The sequence below is a fragment of the Apodemus sylvaticus genome, chromosome 19 (assembly GCF_947179515.1).
Source record: "Apodemus sylvaticus chromosome 19, mApoSyl1.1, whole genome shotgun sequence".
Classification (NCBI taxonomy): Eukaryota; Metazoa; Chordata; class Mammalia; order Rodentia; family Muridae; genus Apodemus; species Apodemus sylvaticus.
In genome coordinates this window covers 24,405,708-24,428,269 of record NC_067490.1, presented here as the reverse complement: position 1 = coordinate 24,428,269, position 22,562 = coordinate 24,405,708, and the positions used below count along the sequence as shown (strand labels likewise).

The 22,562-nt window shown below is 47.0% G+C and overlaps 1 protein-coding gene across 1 annotated transcript in view; it reads left to right on the top strand.

The window, feature by feature from the left end:
* Positions 1 to 569, top strand: part of LOC127670179 (phenazine biosynthesis-like domain-containing protein 2) — a 56,415-nt gene extending 55,846 nt beyond the window's left edge. Inside the window, exon 10 of the mRNA XM_052164531.1 lies at positions 372 to 569. Coding sequence (XP_052020491.1) covers positions 372 to 484 — 113 coding nt within the window. The 3' untranslated portion in view covers positions 485 to 569. The remainder of the gene's footprint in view (positions 1 to 371) is intronic.
* The last annotated feature ends 21,993 nt before the right edge of the window (positions 570 to 22,562 follow it).

Below are 22,562 nucleotides of genomic sequence, written 5' to 3'. Positions count from 1 at the left end.
ACTGGACTGTGTCTCTTTTGTAGCCTGGCACATACAGCTGCTTTAATATGCTATGAGGGAAAAACTCCCTCTTTTCAAATCAGAGCTGAAGGTGGGGCCTTCTCAGAGGCCCAGGAAGGAAAGGGCTGGGCAGTTGTGTGTGGACCTCTGCGGCCATGGAGAATGGGCTGGAGGTGGGAGGGGCTGTGGACCCGTGGAGGGGTAGGGGTTTATCCTAGAAACTGGCCTGAGAGGAGTCCTGTTTTTTTTTTGTTTGTTTGTTTTTTGTTTTTAGGTTTTTTTTTTTTTTTTTTTGTAACAACAAATCCTGCGCTGGGTGGTAAATCCCAGGGGAAATGCTCTTGATTGGCACCAGGCTGTGTTCTCCTTAGCCTTTCAGTGTTCCCGCCGAGGAGGGGAGCTGGTCATTTCCCTGAGGCCTGATGGACGAGTTGACTTGAAGGGCGGAGCTGCTATTGTCTTGGAGGGCACGCTGACAGCCTAGAGATGCTTATGCTGGGCTTGGCCACTGCTCAACATGGAGTCTTCTCTATAGCCAAGAGCCCAACCCAACCCAACCCAACCCAACCCAACCCAACCCAACCCAACTGAAAACGCACAGAGCTTCGGTCCTCTTGTGAAAGAAAAGGGAAGAAAGGCATCTGATGGAGGTGTGGCAGTGTCTGCAGAATCCTTTCCTGATGGTGGGCTCTGGGCTCTGCCTGTGAGGGTGTGCATCTTCTGTCCCCACAGCAGACACAATGCTGTCCCTTCTTTTGGTTATGACTGCCAATCAAAATGTGAGATACATGGATAAGGAGCCAGATGAAGTCATTTCGATTCAGGCGTGGACCTTAGGGTATCTCACAGCCTTTTAGAAGAATAAATAGCTGTGCAGAAATGTTGTTTTGCCAAAAACATTTCTTCTCCGCTCCCTGAGGTTCCAAAGACCAACCAAGGTAGAATGACACCAAAGTCCTCCCAGGGCCCCATTGAGTTATCGGGCTTGCTTACATTGTGTGGGTGCGCGCCCCTAAAAGGTGGCACCAGAAGGACTTTTATGCAGCACTGAAGGTGACTTTCCCATAGTGGCACAGAAGGCGCCCCACTCCCCTAATCTTTGCTGGCCTGTGTCCTCCAGCCTCTTGTGAGGCCATGTACAATAGGGGCAGAGCTGCATACCACATGTGGGAGGGAGTGGCTGGACTCCCTGTGGTCTCCCCATCCCTCTTTGAGGAGATGTAAACAGTCACCTGGCCCAGCTGGGATGATCTTTGGCAAGTGCAGCTGAACTCCCAAAGATGGCAGTTGCTGGGCTCAGGGTGTGGTCCTGAGCAGCATGTAGGAATCCATCTCCTGATGTAATAACACTAAGAATGAAAGATGAGTGGACTGAACACTGTCGGAGGCTGTGCTGTGACGCTGGGGTACGTGGGTTCTTATGGGCTGTGAGGACGGCGAAATGAAGCAGTTCATGTTGGGAGGAAAATATAATTTTAGTGTTCCTTAAAATAAATGAGTTGGGGGCTTGCTGAGTAGTTGAAATGCTTGCTGTTAAGGCTGACAGCCTGAGTTTGAATTGTGGGACCCGAACCACCTCCTACATGTTGTTCTCTGACCTACGTACACATAGGTGCTATTGCACACCCACACCCACACATTTACATGCATCCCCAAAACAAAACAAATAAATGTAGTAAAAATCATTTTCCTCATTTGTTTCGCTTTTTTATGCACTAAGACTTAGGAGAACTCAGAAAATGAATAGAAGAAAGGATGTATTGGGTGGGCTGGGGGAGGGTCGGACGGGTAAAGTCCTCGCTGGTTTGGATCCTTCTAATCCACATAAAAGCTGGACATAATGACAAGTGGCTGGAATCCCGGCATCCACTTGTCAAGATGAAAGAACCCACCTCAGACCGACCCCTATTCCTCTATCTCCATCCCCTGTCCCTCCCCACCTAGCTGGAAACTCACAGGCCAGAGAGCTTGGCGTATACAGCACAGTGGCAAATACCTGGAGAGACTCGGACTCAAGCAAGGTGTAAAGTGAGAACCGGGTCTATGGAAATTCACTACCGTTCTGTCAGGCATAGCGGTACACACCTGCAATCCCAGCACTGGTCGGGCCGAGGCACGAGGCACGGGGATCACAATTTTAAGGCCAGTTGCCACTAGGAAGCCAATGAATTGGAAGTTAGCAGGGGCTTCCTGAGACTTCATTTCAAATGCCAAAAAGTACACCAAACCTATTAGAATCTATAGGAAGGGTGTGGGAATCCCAGAAATTGTAGGTCATCCCTAGCACAAGAGAAAGGGGAGGGGGCTCCTGGAGAGCGATCCCTCTGTCAGCATCGGCACCATGTGGGAACTTGCTAGAAAAGCAAAATCACAGGCCCCGTTCCAGATCACCTGTGTCTGGAGCGCTGCGGGCTGGGGCCAGTACTTTGACTTTAACAAGCTCTCCAGGCGATGGGCTCGTGTGAGACCCGCCTTGCACTGGGGCCTCCAGATGTAAGGGCCGGTTCCATCGCTCCCATGACAATCACCTCTGTGGCTCAATGGCATCTAAACGCAGAAGCTACCTGACTGCACATTATACCTGCAGCTTAAAAGCGCACTTTCCGGGAGTTGGTCTAGTGTCAGCTTCCAGCGTGGTCTGGCTTAGAAAAATTAGCTGTGCTCAGGTGGGAGCTGTTGGGTAACGTGTTAGTAACAAACACATTAGCTAATCAGCCATGATTTATTCATGACGAATTAATTATACGTGGTTGTGCACTTCTGCTAGCTAAATGGAGATTTTAAAGGAGTTATTTCATTAATCGTCATGGTGCTAATTGCAGACACAAAAGGATCACTAATTAAACATGCAAACCGTATGCAGCACTGCTGAGGCCGCGAAAAACCTATCTTTTCTTTTTTAAAGGGGAACCAAGACAAACTTTATTTTATGCAATATTAAGGAGTTCCCTTGGCAATGTTAATTAATCACAGCGATGCCCTCCCCCCAGTAGGAATAGTCCTCCATATATCAACATATGTAGAGTGGTCTGGCTAGGCTCTGTTAAGGGGGGACATATTTGGTCCTGTGCTACAATTTGTTTATACATTCTTCCACTTATGATGATTTCCCTGGCTTCCAGTTTTGGACTAGGTATAACATTTAGTATGAATAGGGGGCTGTGGGATGGCTCAGTGGTTAAGAGTGATTCCTGTGCCATCACGATGAATGGAATTTGGGGTCCCAACACCCATGGAACAAGCTGGGAATCCCACAAATACTTTAACTCCAGTTCTGAGGGACCTGACATCTTTTGGCCTCTGTGTGCACAGGTCTGTGCAAGCAGTGTACGCATACACTCACACAGATACACAGCTAAATAAAAATAAATCTTGGAGAGTCTGGTGGAACACTACTATGTTTTTAGAGCTCCACACTTTTTACTGTGGGCCCTACACCTTAGAGTGTAGTTACCAAGCGATGGCTTTAACATATTTCATGTAGACACTGTCAAACAGCTCTCCATTGTAGGGGAAGGGGCTGGCTATGTAGCTCAGTTGGTAGTGTACCTACTTAGCATGCATGGTGCCCTGGGTTATATCCCTAGCACCCTGTGGTGCCACACATCTGTTATCCCAGCCCTCTGGAAGCGGAGTCAGAGGGATCAGGGATGCAAACTTACCCTTGGCTATGTAGTGAGTTGGGTTGGAGGTCAGGGTGGGGTGCATAAAACCCCATCTTAAAAAACAATCTTAATAGTAAAATACAAAGAGGGCGGAGGAAGGAGCTCAGTGCACAGCTTACGGAGCTGTCTGAGGCCCTGGGTTCAATCCCTAGTAGACAAGAAATAGGAAGAAGAAGCTCTACCTTCATCTCTGACCTCTATACGCACGTGCATTTGACTGCACACACCACAACATAAATGCACAGAGATACATATAATATGAAGAATTTCTGTATTTTCTTTTACACACTTGACTTAAAAAAAAAAAAAAACCTGTCTACCTTGAAGGAATGTTTATATGTGGTGTAACGAGAGCGGAATTTTCACCGCTAGGCACATTTTAAAAAAAAATATATATAAGTAACCAGTTCCTCAGGCTCCACATGAACTGCCTGCCTGCTAACCGGCTGGGACGCCATCCTCTTTAGTCATTGGCTGTCCTGGTGAGGCTCTTGTGGAAGTCCTTTTCTGTCCCACCACCTGGTTCCTCTCTTTACAGCAGCACGCTGTATAGTTACTGTGACTCTATGGTGTACATATGGTGAGACACAATTAAAATGAGTAGATTCATTAAATAAATAAAATTAAAATAAATAGGTTAAGAGCTGGTGAGATGGCTCAGCAGATTAAGGCACTATCCTGTGAGATATCACGGTGTAGTTACGGTCAGCTTGCACTAGAGGGCAAAAGCCCTTTAGAGTCCTGCTGGGAATTTGCTTTAGGTTCCATGGACCTTAGAGATGAGCTGGGAGGGCGCCAAGATAGAGCAGCGTTTGGTCTCTGAGCTCATGAACCTGGCGTAGTGTTCTCTCTCGTTTGTCTCTTTTCCATTTACCTTGTCAACATTCTTTGGTTTTCAGTGGAAGAGTCTTACACAACAGTCATTAGAATTAGTCCCAGGTTTGTGACTTTTTATCAGGTTTATAGTTTATTTCTATTTTAGTTATTCATTTGAGACAGGGTCTCACTATGTAGCTCTGGCTGTCTCTGTACACCAGGCTGGCATCAAACTCACAGATGAACCTGCCTCTGCCTCCCAGGTGCTGGGATTAAAAGTGAGCATCTGGGCTGGTGAGATGGCTCAGCAGGTAAGGGCACTGACTGCTCTTCTGAAGGTCCTGAGTTCAAATCCCAGCAACCACATGGTGGCTCACAACCAACCATAATGAGATCTGATGCCCTCTTCTGGAGTGTCTAAAGACAACCACAGTGTGTTTACAAGTAATAATAGATAAATTAAAAAAAAAAAAGTGAGCATCTGGACAGGTTTATAGGTTTCTTTCTTTTTTCTTTTTTAAAGATATATATACATATATACATATATATATATTTGTTTATTTTATATGAGTACACTGTAGCTATCTTTAGACACATACCAGAAGAGGGCATCAGATCCCATCATGTCACCATGTGGTTGCTGGGAATTGAACTCAAGACCGCTGGAAGTGCTCTTAACCGCTGAGCCGTCTCCCCAGCCCCAGGTTTATAGTTTTTAAATGTTATAATAAAGGTTATTTTAGCTAAGGGTGTAGTCCATTGGTAGAATGCTGAGCATGTACAGGGCTTTAAGTTCAGTCTCTACCAGGCAAGAAACCAGACATGATAGCACAAGCCAGTCTCCTAGCATTGGAGAGGCAGAAGCAGGAAGAAGAGGGGCTCAAGGTCATGTATGGCTAAGTAGTAAGTCTGAGGCCAGCTTTCAATAGGTGAGACCTCAACTCTAAATAAGTAAATAAATAAATACATGTAAGGGCTGGTGAGATAGCTCAGCAGATGTAGGCATTGCCAGCAAACCTAATCATCTGAGTTTGATCCCCAGGACCCAGCTGGTAGAAGGACAGAGCTGAATGCCACTTGGCTTCTGAATTCTGCTTGTACTCTATGATACCAGAGCACACAAATACAGAATAACTAAGTAATAAAAATTATGTGTGATAAATAATTTCTCTGCCAGATAAATGAGCCAATTCGAGCCAGATTACATTATATTAAAGGCAGGTTAATTGGGAAGCTGCCTCTCGGGTGGACAAGTTCACTGGCCCCAAGGTAAGCGGTCCTGGAAGTCTGGCAGGGAGAGACAGGAGACAGGGAAAGAGAGAGAAAAGAGTGTCCCGCAGAGAGAGGTAGAGAAGGAGAGAAAGAGATCCAAATGTCTGGATTATATGGGAAAGAGCCTCTGGGGGAAGGGCAGCCCAGCCCTTAGGCTGGAAAGTTCAGGTTTGGGGACAGGACATGACAGGTAGGGTCTGAGGGTTGCTGGGAGAACCTGGAGGCCAGGTCTGCTTTGATGTATAAAATATGCGCCTCAGTCCCTTGTCCCTAGGTCAGAAACCAAACCAAAAGTAAACCAACATTGTGTATTTGTGAAAGTCTGTGTAGGGTATGTGCACATGGGTCCGGGTACCTTGGAAGGTCAGAATTGTGGATTCCCCTGGGATTACAGGCAGTTCTGTCCAACATGGGTGCTAGGACCTGAACTCAGGTGCAAGAGCAGCACTTTTCTTTTGTCAGATGAGCCATCTCTCCAGCTCGTCAATTAAGACAAAACCAAACCAAACCCTATGATGCTATATCTCTATACCTAACAAAATGACTAAATTTTATAGAAGCAGTAGCGGCAAAGCAGTAACTGTGCCTCAATTCGTGATGTGTCCCAGCACAGTCACCATAAGATGAAAAACCTATACACCGATAATAGGTGTGACTTACATGAGGTGATTTAAACGGGATGAGTTAAACGAGAGATGTCCCCAGAGGCTCAGCCTCACTGGTCCCCAGCTGACGGCGCAGTCTGGATAGGTTATGAGCCCCAGCCTTGCTGGAGAAAGTACGTCATCGTCATCATCATCGTCATCATCATCATCGTCACCGAGAGCTGACTCGAGAGCTTAAGGCCTCTCCCCAGTTTCCCTTTGCTCTCTGCTTCCTGCTTCCGGTTAACAACCTCTCAGCTTCCGGTTCCTGCTGCCACGCCTACGAATGGCAGTCATGCCTCCCCACCGTGATGGACACTTTCAGACCATAAGTCCCCTCTCCCCCCCCCCCCGTCCCCCCCAAACCCTTTCTTCTGTGCATGAGTCGTTTGTGGTCACAGTGTTTTCTCACAGCAACATTAAACTAACCCCACGACCACCCCACCAAACACCACATTTACATGTGCAGTGTGTCCATTGTCAAGTGAGATCCTGTGACTGACAGGGCTCTTCCGTCTGCTAAGGCTGCCAACTTCACCTGAGTGTAGAACTACACATTGCTACTCGGGAGGAAAGATCCAAATTCAAAATGTGAAGCACATTTTCTGCCAGATCTGTATTATTTGCACGCTACCATAAAGTCAAGAAAGAATTAAATAGAATCTTACTATATACATCAGGGCCCGTTTGCCCTGAAGAACTGTCTCAAAGATAAGAACCAACACAAGACTGAAACACAGCTGAGCCGGGCAGTGGTGGTGCACACCTTTAATCCCAGCACTTGGGAGGCAGAGGCAAGTGGATTTCTGAGTTCGAGGCCAGCCTGGTCTACAGAGTGAGTTCCAGGACAGCCAGGGCTACACAGGGAAACCCTATCTCGAAAAACAAACAAACAAACAAAACCCGCAGCTGAGCAAACATTAAGTCCCTTGGCCCCATGTCCAATATCTGACATATGTGTATATAGCGGTGTGATTTTAGCTTGAAAGGAGCCACCTTTATGGCTTTGCTGTGTGCAGCCCATGTGGCTATTCTCCTGGGCTGGTCTACTCACTGATTTGCAGCATTGCTAAATAAGTCGTCTCAAATAATAGACATAGCCCACTTCCTGGTGTTTCCAGCATCGATACCCACAACCCTCCCCAGGAGCTGCCTTCCGGGACCCTGACCTGTCACACAAGAAGGCTTGCCAGGCTCTCTTTAGAGATCTTGGAGGAAGCCTTCATAACCCCAGAACTCCATGCCTGCAAAAACTAGCATCATGTAAATAGTGGCAGGTGAGGATTACCGCTAGCTGAGCACCTTACATGAAGGGCATGGCAGGGGGGTGGGGGTTGGGGGGTAGAGTGGGGTGGGGGGGTTGGGGGGGTGGAGAGGGGTAGGGGGGTGTGCAACCTCAGTGCTGGGTACTGAGCACAGGCAAGCAAATCCCAGGAAAGCAACTTCCTGGGAAGCCCTGTGTGGGCAGGATATAGGCGCTCTCTTCTCTCAAGGGAAACTCTGAAACTCTTTAACTTGTTATTACATTTTCTTTGTGAGTGTGTGTGCCAATGCTGGTCTGTGTGTGTAAGGTGTGTGTTAGAGTGAGAATGGCTCCCCTATAGGCTTGTATATAGGTGCCTGGTTGGTGGAATTGTTTGGGGAAAGATTAGAAGTAGGGTTTTGGGAGGTGTGCTACTGGGCACGAAGGCTTTGAGCCACCTCCGTGGCTCTTGTTTTGTTTTGATTGTTGTTTGTTTGTTTGAGATAGGATTTCGCGGCTGTCCTGCAACTAGCTCTTATAGACAGGCTGGCCTCGAACTCACAGAGATGCATGGCCTCTGCCTCTGCTGGGATTAGAGCAGTGCGCCCCCACCTCTACAGTCCTTGCTTTGTTTTGTTTTTGTTTTTTCCAGACAGGGTTTCTCTGTGTAGCCCTGGCTGTCCTGAAACTCACTCTGTAGACCAGGCTGGCCTCGAACTCAGAAATCTGCCTGTCTCTGCCTCCCAAGTGCTGGGATTAAAGGCGTGCACCGCCACTACCCAGCCCTGGTTTTGTTTTTAATGGAGCAAAGATGTCTTTGAACCGTCCTCACTAAACACATGACTTGCCATCACATTGCACTCAAAACACTCAGCCCACTGAGGCAGGAGACACTGACAAGGGACCGGAAATGTCAGCTTCCAAGGACTTTGTGAGCTCTCGCCCGCACTACACAGGGGAGATGGGCCACAGGCTCTCTTCTGCAGCCATGGGCTACTTGGAGGGTGGCTCCTTAGCTTTTAGTCTTCTGGGACGGGGCTTAGGACTCACTGCCTCCTGCTGCCGTTTGACACTCTGGGGAGGCCAGAGTGGCCACAGCTAGGGATGTGTGGTCTATGACTTTGGGCAGTAGCCAGTCGAGGTTATATTGTGATACCTCTGGGCCAGGTTATTTTAAGGAACGACGGACAGTTTTGAATTTCGTCAGCCAACTGGAGGCTCTTCCCAGCTAAAGTCATGATTTCAGCATAAAAGAAAAGAAAGGCTCAGTTAAAAGCCAGCACCTGTTCTTCTAAAATTGCCTTTCTGCAGGTAGCAGCCCCAGAGAGCCGGCAGATGGTTCTGTGTTCCGAAGCCTGACCTCAGCAGCCCTTCATCAATCTTGAGCTGCTTGACTCTCTCAAGGCTTCCCAGGGTACCCAAGATAGCGTTGATGTGGTTACTACCTGAAGACCAATTAATTAGCCCAGACCGATTCTGTTACCGTTTCCTAAGGAAGCCAGGATGCACTGGGCTCAGCCCGGCTGGGGCAGCTTTATACAAGCTCATCAATTGTTGTCAGACAGGACATGGGCACTTCTAGACGAAGGAGGAAGCATCCTTCGGTACTATGGAGGACAGGAGATCTTCAAGGTCTGCAGGCAGTCCTCCTGTACTGACGGCTTAGCCATAGGGCTCCCTATGTTTAAAATTCTCCAACCAGGGTGCTGGAGAAATGGCTCAGTGGTTAAGAACACCGACTGCTCTTCTGAAGGTCCTGAGTTCAAATCCCAGCAACCACATGGTGGCTCACAATCATCTGTAATGAGATCTGACACCCTCTTCTGGAGTGTCTGAAGACAGCTACAGTGTACTTACATATAGTAAATAAATAAATCCTTAAAAAAAAAAACTCCAACCAGAATTTTCCATAAAAAGCACTGGACTTACCACCCATGGTCCCATCTCATCTCTGCTCCCTACCCATGGCAGCAGGTTCTCAGAAGGGAAGTGGGAATGGTCCGTGCCTGGCTAGCACTCCCCCCCCCCTTTTTTTTAGTTTTTCTTTTAGATTTATTTTATATGTGTGAATGTATACCTTGTGAGTGCCTGGAAGTTATAGACGGTTGTGGAATTTTGTATGGGCACTTGGAATTGAACCCAAGTTCTCTGTATGCAAGAGCAACAAGTATTCAAACACTGAACCGGTGCTCCAGCCCAACTCTTTGTTTTTTAGAAAAAAATATGTATATATATGTATATATGTATATATATATATATATATATATATATATATATATATATATATATATATGTCAAAAGGGATTGTACTGCTTTTTAAAAATATTTGAGCATGTGTGTGTGTGTGTGTTTCTTTATTTCTTCCTGTTTTTTGGAGACATAGTTTCTTCATGTAGCCTTGGCTGTCCTGTACACCAGGCTAACCTCCAGCTCAGAGATCTGCCTGCCTCTGTCTCCAGAATGCTAGCATCAAACACACTTTAAAAAAAAAAGAAAAGAAAAAAGACAAAAAAGAATCTTGTTCTGTTGCTCAGGCTGGCCCAGAATTCCTGGAGTCAGTCTCCCAAACAGCAAGGAATACAGGCCTGGCACCCCCATGTTTAGGTCTCTTGTTAAAGACCAGATTCTTTAGGATTTTTCTTTTTCCACTAAGAGGATAATCAGCCAGGCCTGGTGGTGCAGGGCTATATAATGCCGGCGACTCTGGCGGCCAAGGCCAGAGGTTTGCAGGCTCTTGTGCTCGACCTGGCAACCAAAGGGCCTAGCAAGTATGAGGCTGTAGAAACAACCCCCAGTACTGGCAGGGGGTTGGGGTGGGGACGAGATAAGCGAAGAAGTGGGCAGGATGGCACTTACCCATGGTCTCAGTATTCAGGAGTCAGATACACTCGAGGTTCAAGTTTCAGTCCATCCTGGCCTAGATAAAACCAAGACAACAATCAACAGCACAACCAACCCACCAACCAACCAACCCACCAACCAACCCACCAACTCACCAACCAATCCACCAACCAACCAACCAACCAACCAACCCACCAACCAACCAACCAACCAACCAACCCACCAACCAACCCACCAACCAACCAACCAACCAACCAACCAACCCACCAACCAACCCACCAACCAACCAACCAACAAACCAACTAACCAACCAACCAACCAACCAACAAACCAACCAACCCACCAACCAACCCACCAACTAACCAACCAACAAACCAGCCAACAAACCAACCAACCAACCCTGTGAACCAAAGTTCCTAGAAAAGACATAAACAGCAAGAAGGCAATATAGGACTCTGTGTTAGTGCACTTGGGAAGTCAACGATCCCCAGCCTACATCTATGTGTGGCCTAACTGTTATGGAATACAATGGAGCAGTGGGGGGGGGGGTGAGAGGTACCTGGTAGGCCCATGCCAAGGTGTCCCCCTGAGAAATCATGCCATGCGACAGACCAGGTATAAGGAGGGGGGGTATTGTGGGGGAAGGGAGGGGAGGACCTGGAGTAGGGGTGGAGGCAGACAGAGCCACGAGGGTAGAGAAAGCAGGGACAAGAGAAGGACAGAAGGAAAGAGAGGCTGGCAGGGAACAGAGAGAGAGAAAGGAGGAGAGAGAGTGAGAAGGGAGAGAGAGGGGGAGAGAAGCGAGGGAGGGAGGGGCTGGGGTAGCAATCAGTCCTCTTATAGGCTGCCGTGCCATCCATACCTAGGGGCAGCGCAGGTGACTAGGCAGAGAAGGTAGCAATGGCGGCTGGTGATGACATAACTATTGCTCAGTCGCTGGGAGGAGTCTAGCAGAATAGTCTGTAAGCCAACACTAATATCCTAAGGACCAGGAGGTAATCTTTTAAGAATATGTAAACAGAGCCATAGCTTCCACCAACTCAAAAGCTAAGAAAATCGTCAGGCCTCCGAGGCGACAGTGCAGGTCACCTGGATTTGCTGTAACCTTCCTGATGTTGCCACCAATGTATTTTAAAGATGTCTTGACCTATGTATGAGTCACTTTGTTTGTTACTATAAAGTCATCATGAAGGGAGCTGGAGAGATGGCTTAGTAGTTAAGAATACTCTCTGTTCTCGAAAGTGGAGACATCCTGGCCTGTTAAGAACAGATTCTGGACATGGACTCCAGAGGCAGACAGGTGGATCTCTGAGTTCAAGGCCAGCCTTGTCTACACAATGAGTTCCAGGACAACCGGGGCTACATACATAGAAGAACTCTGCTTCAGAAAAACAAAACACACACATACACACACACACTAAAGCACTCAGTGCTCCTTCAGGATCCCAGCACCCATGTGGTGGCTCAGAACCATCCACAACTCCAGTTCCAGAGAGTCAGAGGATGGATGCCTTGTGTCCTCCGCAGCTACCACGCACTTATACCAAATACCCTTATACAAATAAAACATATAGGGCCAGAGAGATGGCTCAGCAGTAAAGAGCACTGACTGCTCTTCCAGAGGTCCTGAGTTCAATTCCTAGCAACCACTGTAATGGGATCTGATGTCATCTTCTGGTGCATCTGAAGAGAGCGACAATGTACTCATATAAATAAAATAAATGAATATTTAAAAAAACAAATAAAATATGTAAGGCAACAACAGGAACAAACAACAACAACAACAACAAAAACTATCATAAAGTTAACCAGGTTGGAATTTGAGATAACCTGAATCTATATTCCTGGGCCATGATATCCCTTATCCATCATTGAGGGTGATAGCTGTGATTTTTTTGCATGTTGATGTCTTGAAAAATGATTTTTTTGGGAGGGGGGGCTTGAGAAATGGCTCAGTGGTTAGCAGCATTGCCCACTCTTCCAGAGGACTGGGGTTCAATTCCTTAGCACCCACATGGCAGCTCTCTACTGTCTGTGACTCTAGCTCCAGGAGATTCAGCACCTTCAGACAGACAGACAGACAGACAGACAGGCAGGCAGGCAGGCAAAACACCAGTGCCCAGAAATAAAAATAAGTAGATCCTAAAAAAAGTTTAAGCTGATTATTTTTTTGGTACCATGACCCAATGTTCTCTCAATAATGTATGCTTCATTTAAAAAAACATCTTATTATTTACATGTACATCTGTGTGTGTCTGTATATGCGCATGTGCGGGGAGTTAGGAGCATCCCCTAGATGCTGGAGTTATGAGCAGTTGTAAGCTGCTCGAGGTGGGTGCTGGGAGTTGAACCCTGGTCCTCTGTATGAACAGTCTATGTTCTTAACCACTGAGCTATCTCTCCATCCTATTCATTTTTAATTTTATTTCAGACATGCGTCTATTAGTGTCTACAGCTATCCACCCATGACCAGCTTTTGTTTCCCATATTCTCAAAGTGAAATAAACGCTCTGTGCTCCTTGCGTGGGCTAATACCGCAAACCCACTTCCTGACGCACGCGGTGGATTCCCGGCTGCCTCCCACTCCACTCTTGAGGCCCGAAGCTTGAGAACACTTCGCTGTCACATTCTATTTTGCTTGATGGGAGAGATTCAAGGCGTCCTAGCGGCTAGCGGGACAAAAGGCCAGCTGCGCCAGGCTGCACACAAACTAGGGCGTCTCTGAAGACTGCCTTCCAGTTCGCCCTCAAAGTCTGGGAGAGTTTTAATCATGTCACCAACCAGCCTGGCTGGACCGATCTCGGGAACAATTGTAGGCGCTAGGCTGATTTGGGGAAAGTGACAACCCTCATTTGCATAAGCATGTATCCTAATTAGAATGTCAAAAGTTGGCGGCTTCGAGGTGGTGGTGCGCTCTGACTTCCGATCCTTTTAATTTCCTTCAATTTCCAGTCATTACGACTGTCTCCTAACTCCGGCCCTCCTTTCCTAAGGACCAAAAACCGGCCTGAGCATTTCCGGAAGTTCTTGTCTCAAAACCAGGACTTTGTTTCTATGTAAACCGACGGAAGCACAAATGTTTAGATTCGCAACTGAGGCCAGAAGCAAACACCGTGCTCGGAATCCAGAAGCTTGCTCTTCGGGTGCAGGGGAGGGGTCGTGAGTGTCTAATCCTTTTCAGGTTGTCCCACGAGGGAAAAAAAAAAGAGCATCTTCCAATAGTCGCTACTATTTTTGCTAGACGGAAGGGGCTGAGAAGAATCAGAACTCTGGGTCTCAAGCATAGAACCGCCCTGACCCATTAGCGATGTCTTAAGTATGCATCGGTGATCTCCAAGCCTGCCTTCTGGGCTCCCGGTTTAATCAGGCGTCCTCTCCTTCCGCCCTCATTCCTTTCTGCGGCTGGAGGCCACCTTGTTAATTAGATGGTGGGAGCGTCTCTAATCTCTTGGGGGTGGCTTCAGGCTCCAGAACCAGATAAGAGGGTGACTCCAGCACCGGCTGGGGGCAAGGCTGGCCTGTCTCCTGCAACATATGGGAAACCTGCCAGGCCTTCAATTGGAGTTTCAACAGCAAGCATTAGTGGACGAACCTTCCCTGCTGGGAAACGCACCCTGCAAAGCCAAGGGCGACGGCATGGCCAGGAGAGGCCTAGGCTGTTCTTAGACTAGGTAGCATCTGGCAAGCTATGCCGATTGTCAATCAATGGCCCTCCCCGGGTGAGTTTAATTTTATGGTTATTTGCACAGACTTACTTCTCCTAATGGGCAGGGAGGAGCTCAGAGCATCCTCTCTTTGTTCTGGTGGAGGGTGATGTCTTGGTAGTCAGCCCACGGACTAGCTGAAGTTGAGTCTGTTAGAGGTTATAGCTGGAAATCTAACCGTGGCTCTGGCCACCAGATGAGCTCCGGGTTCAGTGAGAGACCTTGTCTCAGAGGAATAAGGCGGAGGAGAGTGACAGAGCAGGACACTCAAGTGTCTTCCTCTGGCCTGCTCAGTGTGCATATAGACTCCCACACCTGCACACATACATGTGCATATACCACACATATCCCCTCTCTCTCACACACACACTAAAACAAAATAAAATAACACAGAAACAGTGACGGAGCCCGCAGCTCTGAGCTGCTGAGAGGCTGCACTAGGATAATGTATTAAAATAGTTTAGCACAGTGTCTGGATCATTCACAAACTATTATTATTATTGTTGTTGTTGTTGTTGTTATTAATCATTCCATTCATTTATATTTCATGAGATACCTGCCTTCACGGTTAGCCCTTTCCAACCCCCACCATCCCATCCTCCCTGCTCCCCCTCCCCTTTGCCTCTATGAGGGTGCTCCCCGACCCACCTATCCACTCCTGCCCCATCACGAACTTTTAACAAATCTTGAGTTTGAGTATTAGAAAGTACAATAAAGCCAAGTGTTAGTGGTGCATTCTTTTAATCCCAGCGCCAGGGAAGCAGAGGCAGGTGGACTCTGAGTCAGAGGCCAGCCTGGTCTGTAGAGCTAGTTCCAGGATGCCCAGGGCTACACAGAGAAACCCTGTCTTGGAAAGTCAATAAACCAACAAACAAATAGACAGATCCAGCAAGGACTAGGGATATGACTTTGTTGGTTAGTGCTTGTCCAGTGTCCTGTATGGTCTGGAAAATAATCTGTGATTGATGTAGATTTGGTTTCAAATGAGAGGTTTATGTACAACCAAAATTAAAAGAAAACAAGTAGCAGACAGGCAAACAGGCAGATGCATAGCAAAATACCCAAAAGAACGCCAAATCAGGTGCTAACAATATCCAGTAGGCATGGTTGGAGTAGCCTGACAGAGAGACAGAGAGACAGACAGAGACAGACAGACGGAGGGAGGGAGGGAGAGAGACAGAGACAGACAGACAGAGAGGGAGAGGGAGGGAGGGAAAGAGACAGAGACAGAGACAGAGAGACAGAGAAAAGGAGGAAGGGAGGGGCAGAGGGAGGGAGGGAGGGAAAGAGACAGAGACAGACAGACAGACAGGCAGAGGGAGGGAGGGAAAGAGACAGAGATAGAGACAGACAGGCAAACAGAGGGAGGGAGGGAGACAGAGACAGAGACAGAGACAGAGGGCATAAAGATCAAATTGGGGGTTAACAATGCCCAGCAGAAATCCACATATCCTCAGCACGCAGGAGGTGAAAGCAAGGAGTCCAAGGTCATCCTTGGCGACACAGGAACCTGAGGGCAGCCTCGGATACATGAGTCACCCCACACCAGTCTCAAGAAAAATGCTTCTTCCAACTATATATAAGCAGGGCAGGCGAGTCAAAATATTCAGGGTCAGAAGACTTGAATGAAAAGCCCTGGTTTGCCGGGTGGTGGTGGCACATGCCTTTAATCCCAGCACTTGGGAGGCAGAGGCAGGCTGATTTCTGAGTTCGAGGCCAGTCTGGTCTACAGAGTGAGTTCCAGGACAGCCAGGGCTACACAGAGAAACCTTGTCTCAGGGAAAAAAAAAACAACCTCCCCCCACCCCTAAAAAAGAAAGAAAGAAAGAAAGAAAGAAAGAAAGAAAGAAAGAAAGAAAGAAAGAAAGAAAGAAAGAAAGAAAGAAAAAATGAAAAGCACTTGTTTTTAAAAATAATAGATTTTCGCATGTTAGGGGGTTTTCAGGCTGGTTCCGTGAGTCAGGCACTTGACACCAAGCCCGACAACCTGAGTTCTAGGCCGGGGTCCACATGGTAAGAGGGAAGAGACAACCCCTGAAAGGTGTTCTCTGACCTCCACATATGCACCAGAACCTGTACACCCAGACACAAGCAAATAAACCGATGGAAGTCTTAAAAGTTGGACCTGAAGCCCCGTGACAGTGGCAGATGCCTTTAAACCTGGTGAAGGCCAAGGCAGGCTGATCTCCGAGCTTTTGGCCAGCCTGGCTCTCTATAGAGAGCAAGTTCCAGGTCAGCCATGGCTACACAGAGGAACTCTGACCTGAAAAGAAATGATAAAATAAAGTAAAAGGTGACTTTTAGGGACTGGAGAGGATGGATCAGCCGTTAATAGTTCTTGCTGTGCAACCATACGGTGGCTCACAACCTCCCATAACTCCACTTCCACAGGGTCCATTGTCTTTGTCTGGCCAGCTCAGATGCCAGCTATACAGATGATACACATATAAAATAAAATAAAATGAAATATTTAAGAAAAATAGTTTAACATAAATGAAACTCTAGCATTATCATCATCATCATCATCATTATTATTATTATTATTTTGAGACAGCATTTTTTTGTATAGCCCTGGATGTCCTGGAACTCACTCTGTAGACCAGGCTGGCCTCGAACTCAGAAATCTGCCTGCCTCTGCCTCCCAAGTGGTGGGATTAAAGGTGTGCGCCACCACTGCCTGACTATTCTTTAACTCCTTCATTTATATTTCTTGCTCTTTTTTTTTTTAACCAGTGAGATGAAGCCTTAACTATCTTGGTTCATTTTGATTCTCCCTGCCATGAATTGTCTAATGTTTTGAAAGTGCTTCCTGCCAGTTGCTGGCTCTTTGAACTGGTTACAGTTACAGCAGTGACTCTGCCATGCTGTACACACCACGAAAGTGAATATGGTGTCAAGGTTGGTCTCCTTAGCACAACACCAGTGTTGGGTAAGAACTGCAGCCAACGTGGGCTTACTGAACACTCTAGTAAGACCCTTATGTGTAAACTCTGCCCCGTCCCCCAGAGAATTTACAGTATACGTGGAAGAAAAGGAAATAAGTTCACAGGAAGGTCCAAGTGACATCAGTTTAAAATTATTCAGTTGGGTTTCTAGTGCGTACAACAATCCCTTGCACCTAGCAAGACTATAAATCCGAGTGAGACAGTTAAACAGGTTGATACATTGTTGCCAATGAGCGGAAGAGGAGAGGCACTCCGGCATCTTATAGTTTAGGGTTCCAGCTGGCTTCCTAATACAGTACCATACTGTTCTAAGTTGTCCTTGCTGGAAGGAGCTGAGGAACTATGCAGGATAGCCAGGACGAACTTCTAGAAGCCCAACTTCAGGCTCCAGAGACCAGAGTGTCTAGACATTTAAGATAACTTCAGCTCATGAGCTTAAGCTGCTGACGGAACAAAATAGCAACACTAATATGGTGAATAGACAACCCCGAAAAATACCCCCCCCCCAGACACCTCCCTCCCACAGCTCAGCCACCGAAGCTGGGTTCTTAGCTGATTCAGGAGCTGTCTGCTTGGTAATGAGAGAGAGAGAGAGCACCCTTTGGGGAAGGGAGCCACCTGCTCCCTGGAAAACAGCGGATGTCACATTTTTTCAGAGCAGGAACAAAGGTGGCAGGCTTGTGCCGGTGGCTTTGGAGGACACACAATCACCCCACTCCACCCCCTGCACCTCCAGAATGGTTGTTAGAAAAAGGAAAAAGAATTGGATTGCTCTAGAAACCAGGACTACTCTCTGGGTCTCTCATTTTCTAACTTCTTTTTATTCCCATTATCCATCTACTATTTGTTATTATTTTTATTATTTTTACTTTATTTATTTATTTATTTATTTATTTTTCTATCTATCTATCTATCTATCTATCTATCTATCTATTTATTTATCTGTGTGACAGTCAGAGGACAGTCTGTGGGAGTTGGTTATCTCCTTCCTCCGTGTGGCTTCAGCTTGTCCTGAAGCTTGGTAGCAAGTACTTTACCAGTCGAGCCTCCCCGCTGGTTCTATTTACTATAGTCTTTGTTTTGTGTGAAGCACCACCAACTAAATAGCCCAGGCTATCCTCAAGCTCAAGCTCACCCAAGGGTTGCCCCACATCCGGCTTCCAACAGTATTTCTTGTGCATCTGCTTTGTCCTAGCCACAAGGTTAAGTGCTGAGGATAGAGTTAGGAGCCATACAGAAGAAGTTCCTGAATTTCAGGAGTTTCCAAACACAGAAGGAAGGAAACAACATCGGATGGAGCTGAATGGCACAGGGAGGCCGCCAGGGCCACTGGGGAGCTGGGAAATTAATTGCATTTGAAACTGCAGGAGCAGAGAGTGGGATGGCATAGCCCAGGCTGGAGGCAAGCATTGGCAGGGACAGAGGGATGACAAGCACACTTCTAGGGGAGCCGCCAGGTGGCAGAAAAGTGTCGTAGGTGATGCTATTTATGATAACAAAGGCAGCAAGCAGGTTGGTGACACACAATTGTCATGATAGACCTGGAGGAGAGAGAGCATGAGAAAAGAAACCGCAACATGTCAGAGGTGGAGAAACTTCCCTTTAAAACCTGGAGTAGCCAGGTAGGCGGTGGTGCCCACCTTCATCCCAGCACTCAGGAGGCAGAGGCAGGAGGAGTTCTGTGAGCTGGAGGCCAGCCTGGCAGTGTGAGTTCCAGGATAGCCAGGTCAAAAACCCTGTGTCCTCCAGAAGCCTCCCAAAGCAAAGGACATCAACCCTGCCCTTCCCCCACACATAAAAACAAACAAACAAACAACCCCCACAAAACTGGAGTATCGCTTTATTTAAAAAAAAAAAAAAAGGCTTAAAGAGTTAGAGAAATAGATGTCGTAGATAGGATGATGATACAAAGTCCAGAAGGAGTCAGGCAAGTCAGTTGAACAAAGGATGCTACCCGGCTTTTATATACTCTCAGGGGGTGCTGGAGTTTTATACCATGTGAGTTAGTCTGCAATAACAAGGAGCCAGGAGGGGCCAGGAACTGGGAAGGACAGTGACTCAGCACAGCATGGCAAAAATCCTTGGGGAGATGGTTCACAGTGCAAGCATTGAAGATGTGAGTTCAAATCCCCAGCCCCCACACAGTAGGCCTGCATGTGTTTGTAGTCCTGGGGCTGTTGTGGAGAGAGACAAAGGCTTTGTCTGGGGCTTATTGGCTGTCTGCCTACCTCAAGGATCAGTGAGAGACCCAGTCCCAATGAAGTAAGGTGGAGAGTGACACAACAGGTGTCTTTAAAGTTTATGCCTGGGGCAGATGCCAATACCATCTGGCTTCTCTTCCTCCTGTGATCCTATAGACGAACCACCAAAATTCACCCCAATGAATCAATGACTTTATTAGGTGTACTTACAGAGCAGTAGATTAGAGGGGCTGAAGAGATGGCTCAGTGGTTAAGAGCACTGACTGCTCTTCCAGAGATCCTGAGTTCAATTCCCAGCAACCACATGGTGGCTCATGATCATCTGTAATGGGATCTGGTACCCTCTTCTGCTATGTCTGAAGACAGCTATAATGGTACTCCTATACGTAAAGCAAATATATAGATCTCTCTCTCTCTCTCTCTCTCTCTCTCTCTCTCTCTCTTTTTTAAAAGAGTGTGTAGGCAGGGGTTTGGGTGATCTTAGGGCAGCCACACTGAAAGGTGTACCCAGCAGGGATGTTGGCTTTTCATGGCTGTGTAGGTGAAGCCCCCTCCGCTAGCCCTGCACGGTCTATATTTCTAGGTTGTCATAGAGACTCTTTGGTCTTATTCAGTAAGAACAGAACTGCATGTATGTTTGGGAGGGGTAGTTAGCTACTCAGGTAAGGGTCCCAAGACCTGCTTGGTCACCTCCTTCTGAGAGGAAGCCTCAACTCTCAATAAGCCCAGTTGCGATGATCTTTGTTGAACAGACCCAGCTGAACTCCTTAAGACAGTGGCTCTGAGGACAGTCCTGTACATGGGCAGGACACCAGATGTCCCCCCACCCCTGCTCACCCCTGCTTCTTCATGGGTGTGAACATTTACACACACACACACACACACACACACACACACACACAGTAATAAAAAAGTAATAACAACAACAAAATCAGGTCAGGGTCTTGATATGTATCCCTGACTGGCCAAGAACACTCTATGTAGACCAGGCTGGCCTCAAACTCACAGAGGTTCAATTTGCTTTCTAAGTGCTGGGAGTAACGGTGTTCTTCGCCTACAATGTAAAGATAATACATCAGCCTTCCGAACCACAGCAGGTTCAAAGCATTCTGCTGGCAGCCCCCTCAGGCGGTTGGTATGGATGGAAAGCAGAAGTTAGCTGAGAGATCCGACCACCTTGCTTGAATCAGTTGGCTGCATCAGTTAACCAGAGCCCTCACCCAGTTAATTTCACTTGACTTGACCGACTCCATGTTGCCTTGGTCTGCTGGGCTCAGGGGCTGAGTCCAAGCCAAAGGTCTCCTGCAACAGTAACCACCAGTTCAACTGGTTAGTCAAAGGCTTCCTGCAACAGTAACCACCAGTTCAACTGGTTAGTCAAAGGCTTCCTGCAACAGTAACCAGCAGTTTAACTGGTTACCTCAAGCTATCAATAAAGACTCTATGGAGCTTAGCCTGACATATAATGTTCTTCTGGTCCAAATAGCTCTACCTAGTGAGGCGAGTATGAGCCATATGAGACCTTGTCACACAGAAGAAAGAAAATTCTGTTTACAAAATACAAAATTTAGAGATAGCTTGGGTTCCCTGCAGGTAGGTAGGTGTGTGTGTGTGTGTGTGTGTGTGTCCCAGTTTGTCTGTCTGTCTGTCTGTCTGTCTGTCTGTCTGTCTCTGTCTCTCTGTGTGGGAAATTGCAAATCCTTATTATGAACTATTCACTAGAAATGTGCTTATTATTAAATCAGTTTATCTAATGTATTGCCCTAGTCACTCCATCTGAATCATTTAGTGACTACTTAGTATTTTCTGGGCCTTGTCTTAGACATTGGGGTTGCAATCTAAAGCTTACTGACCTTTAAGAATGGCAGTGCTAATCACATTCCTGAAAGTTTTATGAGTGCTTTGTCTGGCTTCTGGAAGTCACTGGTGGATCTCTCTTGCCCCATTATCAAGTGAGGGGCATAATTAGGTAATCTCATAATTTTTTTGGTCTGTTTTTGTTATCCAAGACAGGGTTTCTCTGTGTAACCTGGTCACTCTGTACACCAGGCTGGCCTTGAACTCAGAGATCTACCTGTCTCTGCCTCTGCTGGGATTAAAGGTATGCACCACCACTGCCTGGCTGAAAATTTAAAGTCTCCGAGATAAAAGGATTTGAGAGACTTAACTTCCTCTCTTAATCCAGCCGTATATGTTTCCAGTGTCCAGGCATAGGGCTGGGTCCCTGCACTGACATCTTCTCTACAAGATGAGTGAAAGGTCAGGCGACAGAAAAAGCTGAGCCAGGGCATTGTTTGCCCAGAATGTCAGAAGCCCAGCACTGCACACATCAAATGTGATGGTGCACACCCGTAATCCCAGCACGCTAGAGGGGGAGGGCAACCCCAGCTATGTAGCAAGTTCATGGCCGGCTTATAATACAGATCTTATCCATAAGCAAACAAATTCCATGGAAGGTGCTAGAGCAGACACACCTTTGCAAAGGTATACAAAGAATGCTCATCACTGTGTAGAAGAGAATTCTGGGTCCAACCAGGTCTATTTAATGCTGATGTCAATAGATTTCCTCTTCTAGAAAGCTCTGAACCTTTCCTGTGCTGGTTTTCCGTCACGAGTGTCACAGGACTGTCCAGGTGTGGGACAGCAGTACTCTCAATGTCTTCCAAGAAGCCTTTGGGAAGTGCAGTACTAGATGCTTCCCTCTTCCCCTGACACCTTTTTAGTTAAGGTCCCCTAACTTTTGTCACATGTAGCTTGTGTCCCAATGTTTCTTTTGCCTCTCTATGATAATGCTTTTGATTCTCTGGTAGGCGGACCAAAAATCCTAACCTATCCTGGATACACAATTTGCAAAACCATACGTCTTATTAATACTTTGGACACTAACGGGCAGAAGAAGCACATGGGCTGTTGTGCAGGGAGATAACCTCCACGGTGCCTCATAGAGGGGACTCTTCAGGGGAGGAGGGCAAGCTAAATTAATATGAGGAACAATGGCACGAAGAAAGCAGACTTCTGCGAAAACCTTAAAAAGCGTACGTTTGACATCCTCATGACTAAAGAATACAGTTGTTCCCAGCGCAGAACTGCTGCTACTCCCAACCTGTCAGGAGAAAGGAGCGACCGAGCTGAGTGGCTCTGTGCAGAAGTCTGTGTCCAACATCTGTCGCTCTGAGGATTATTAATGTTCAATTGCTTTTCATTGTCTTCAAGTTATTCAACTTCATTTCC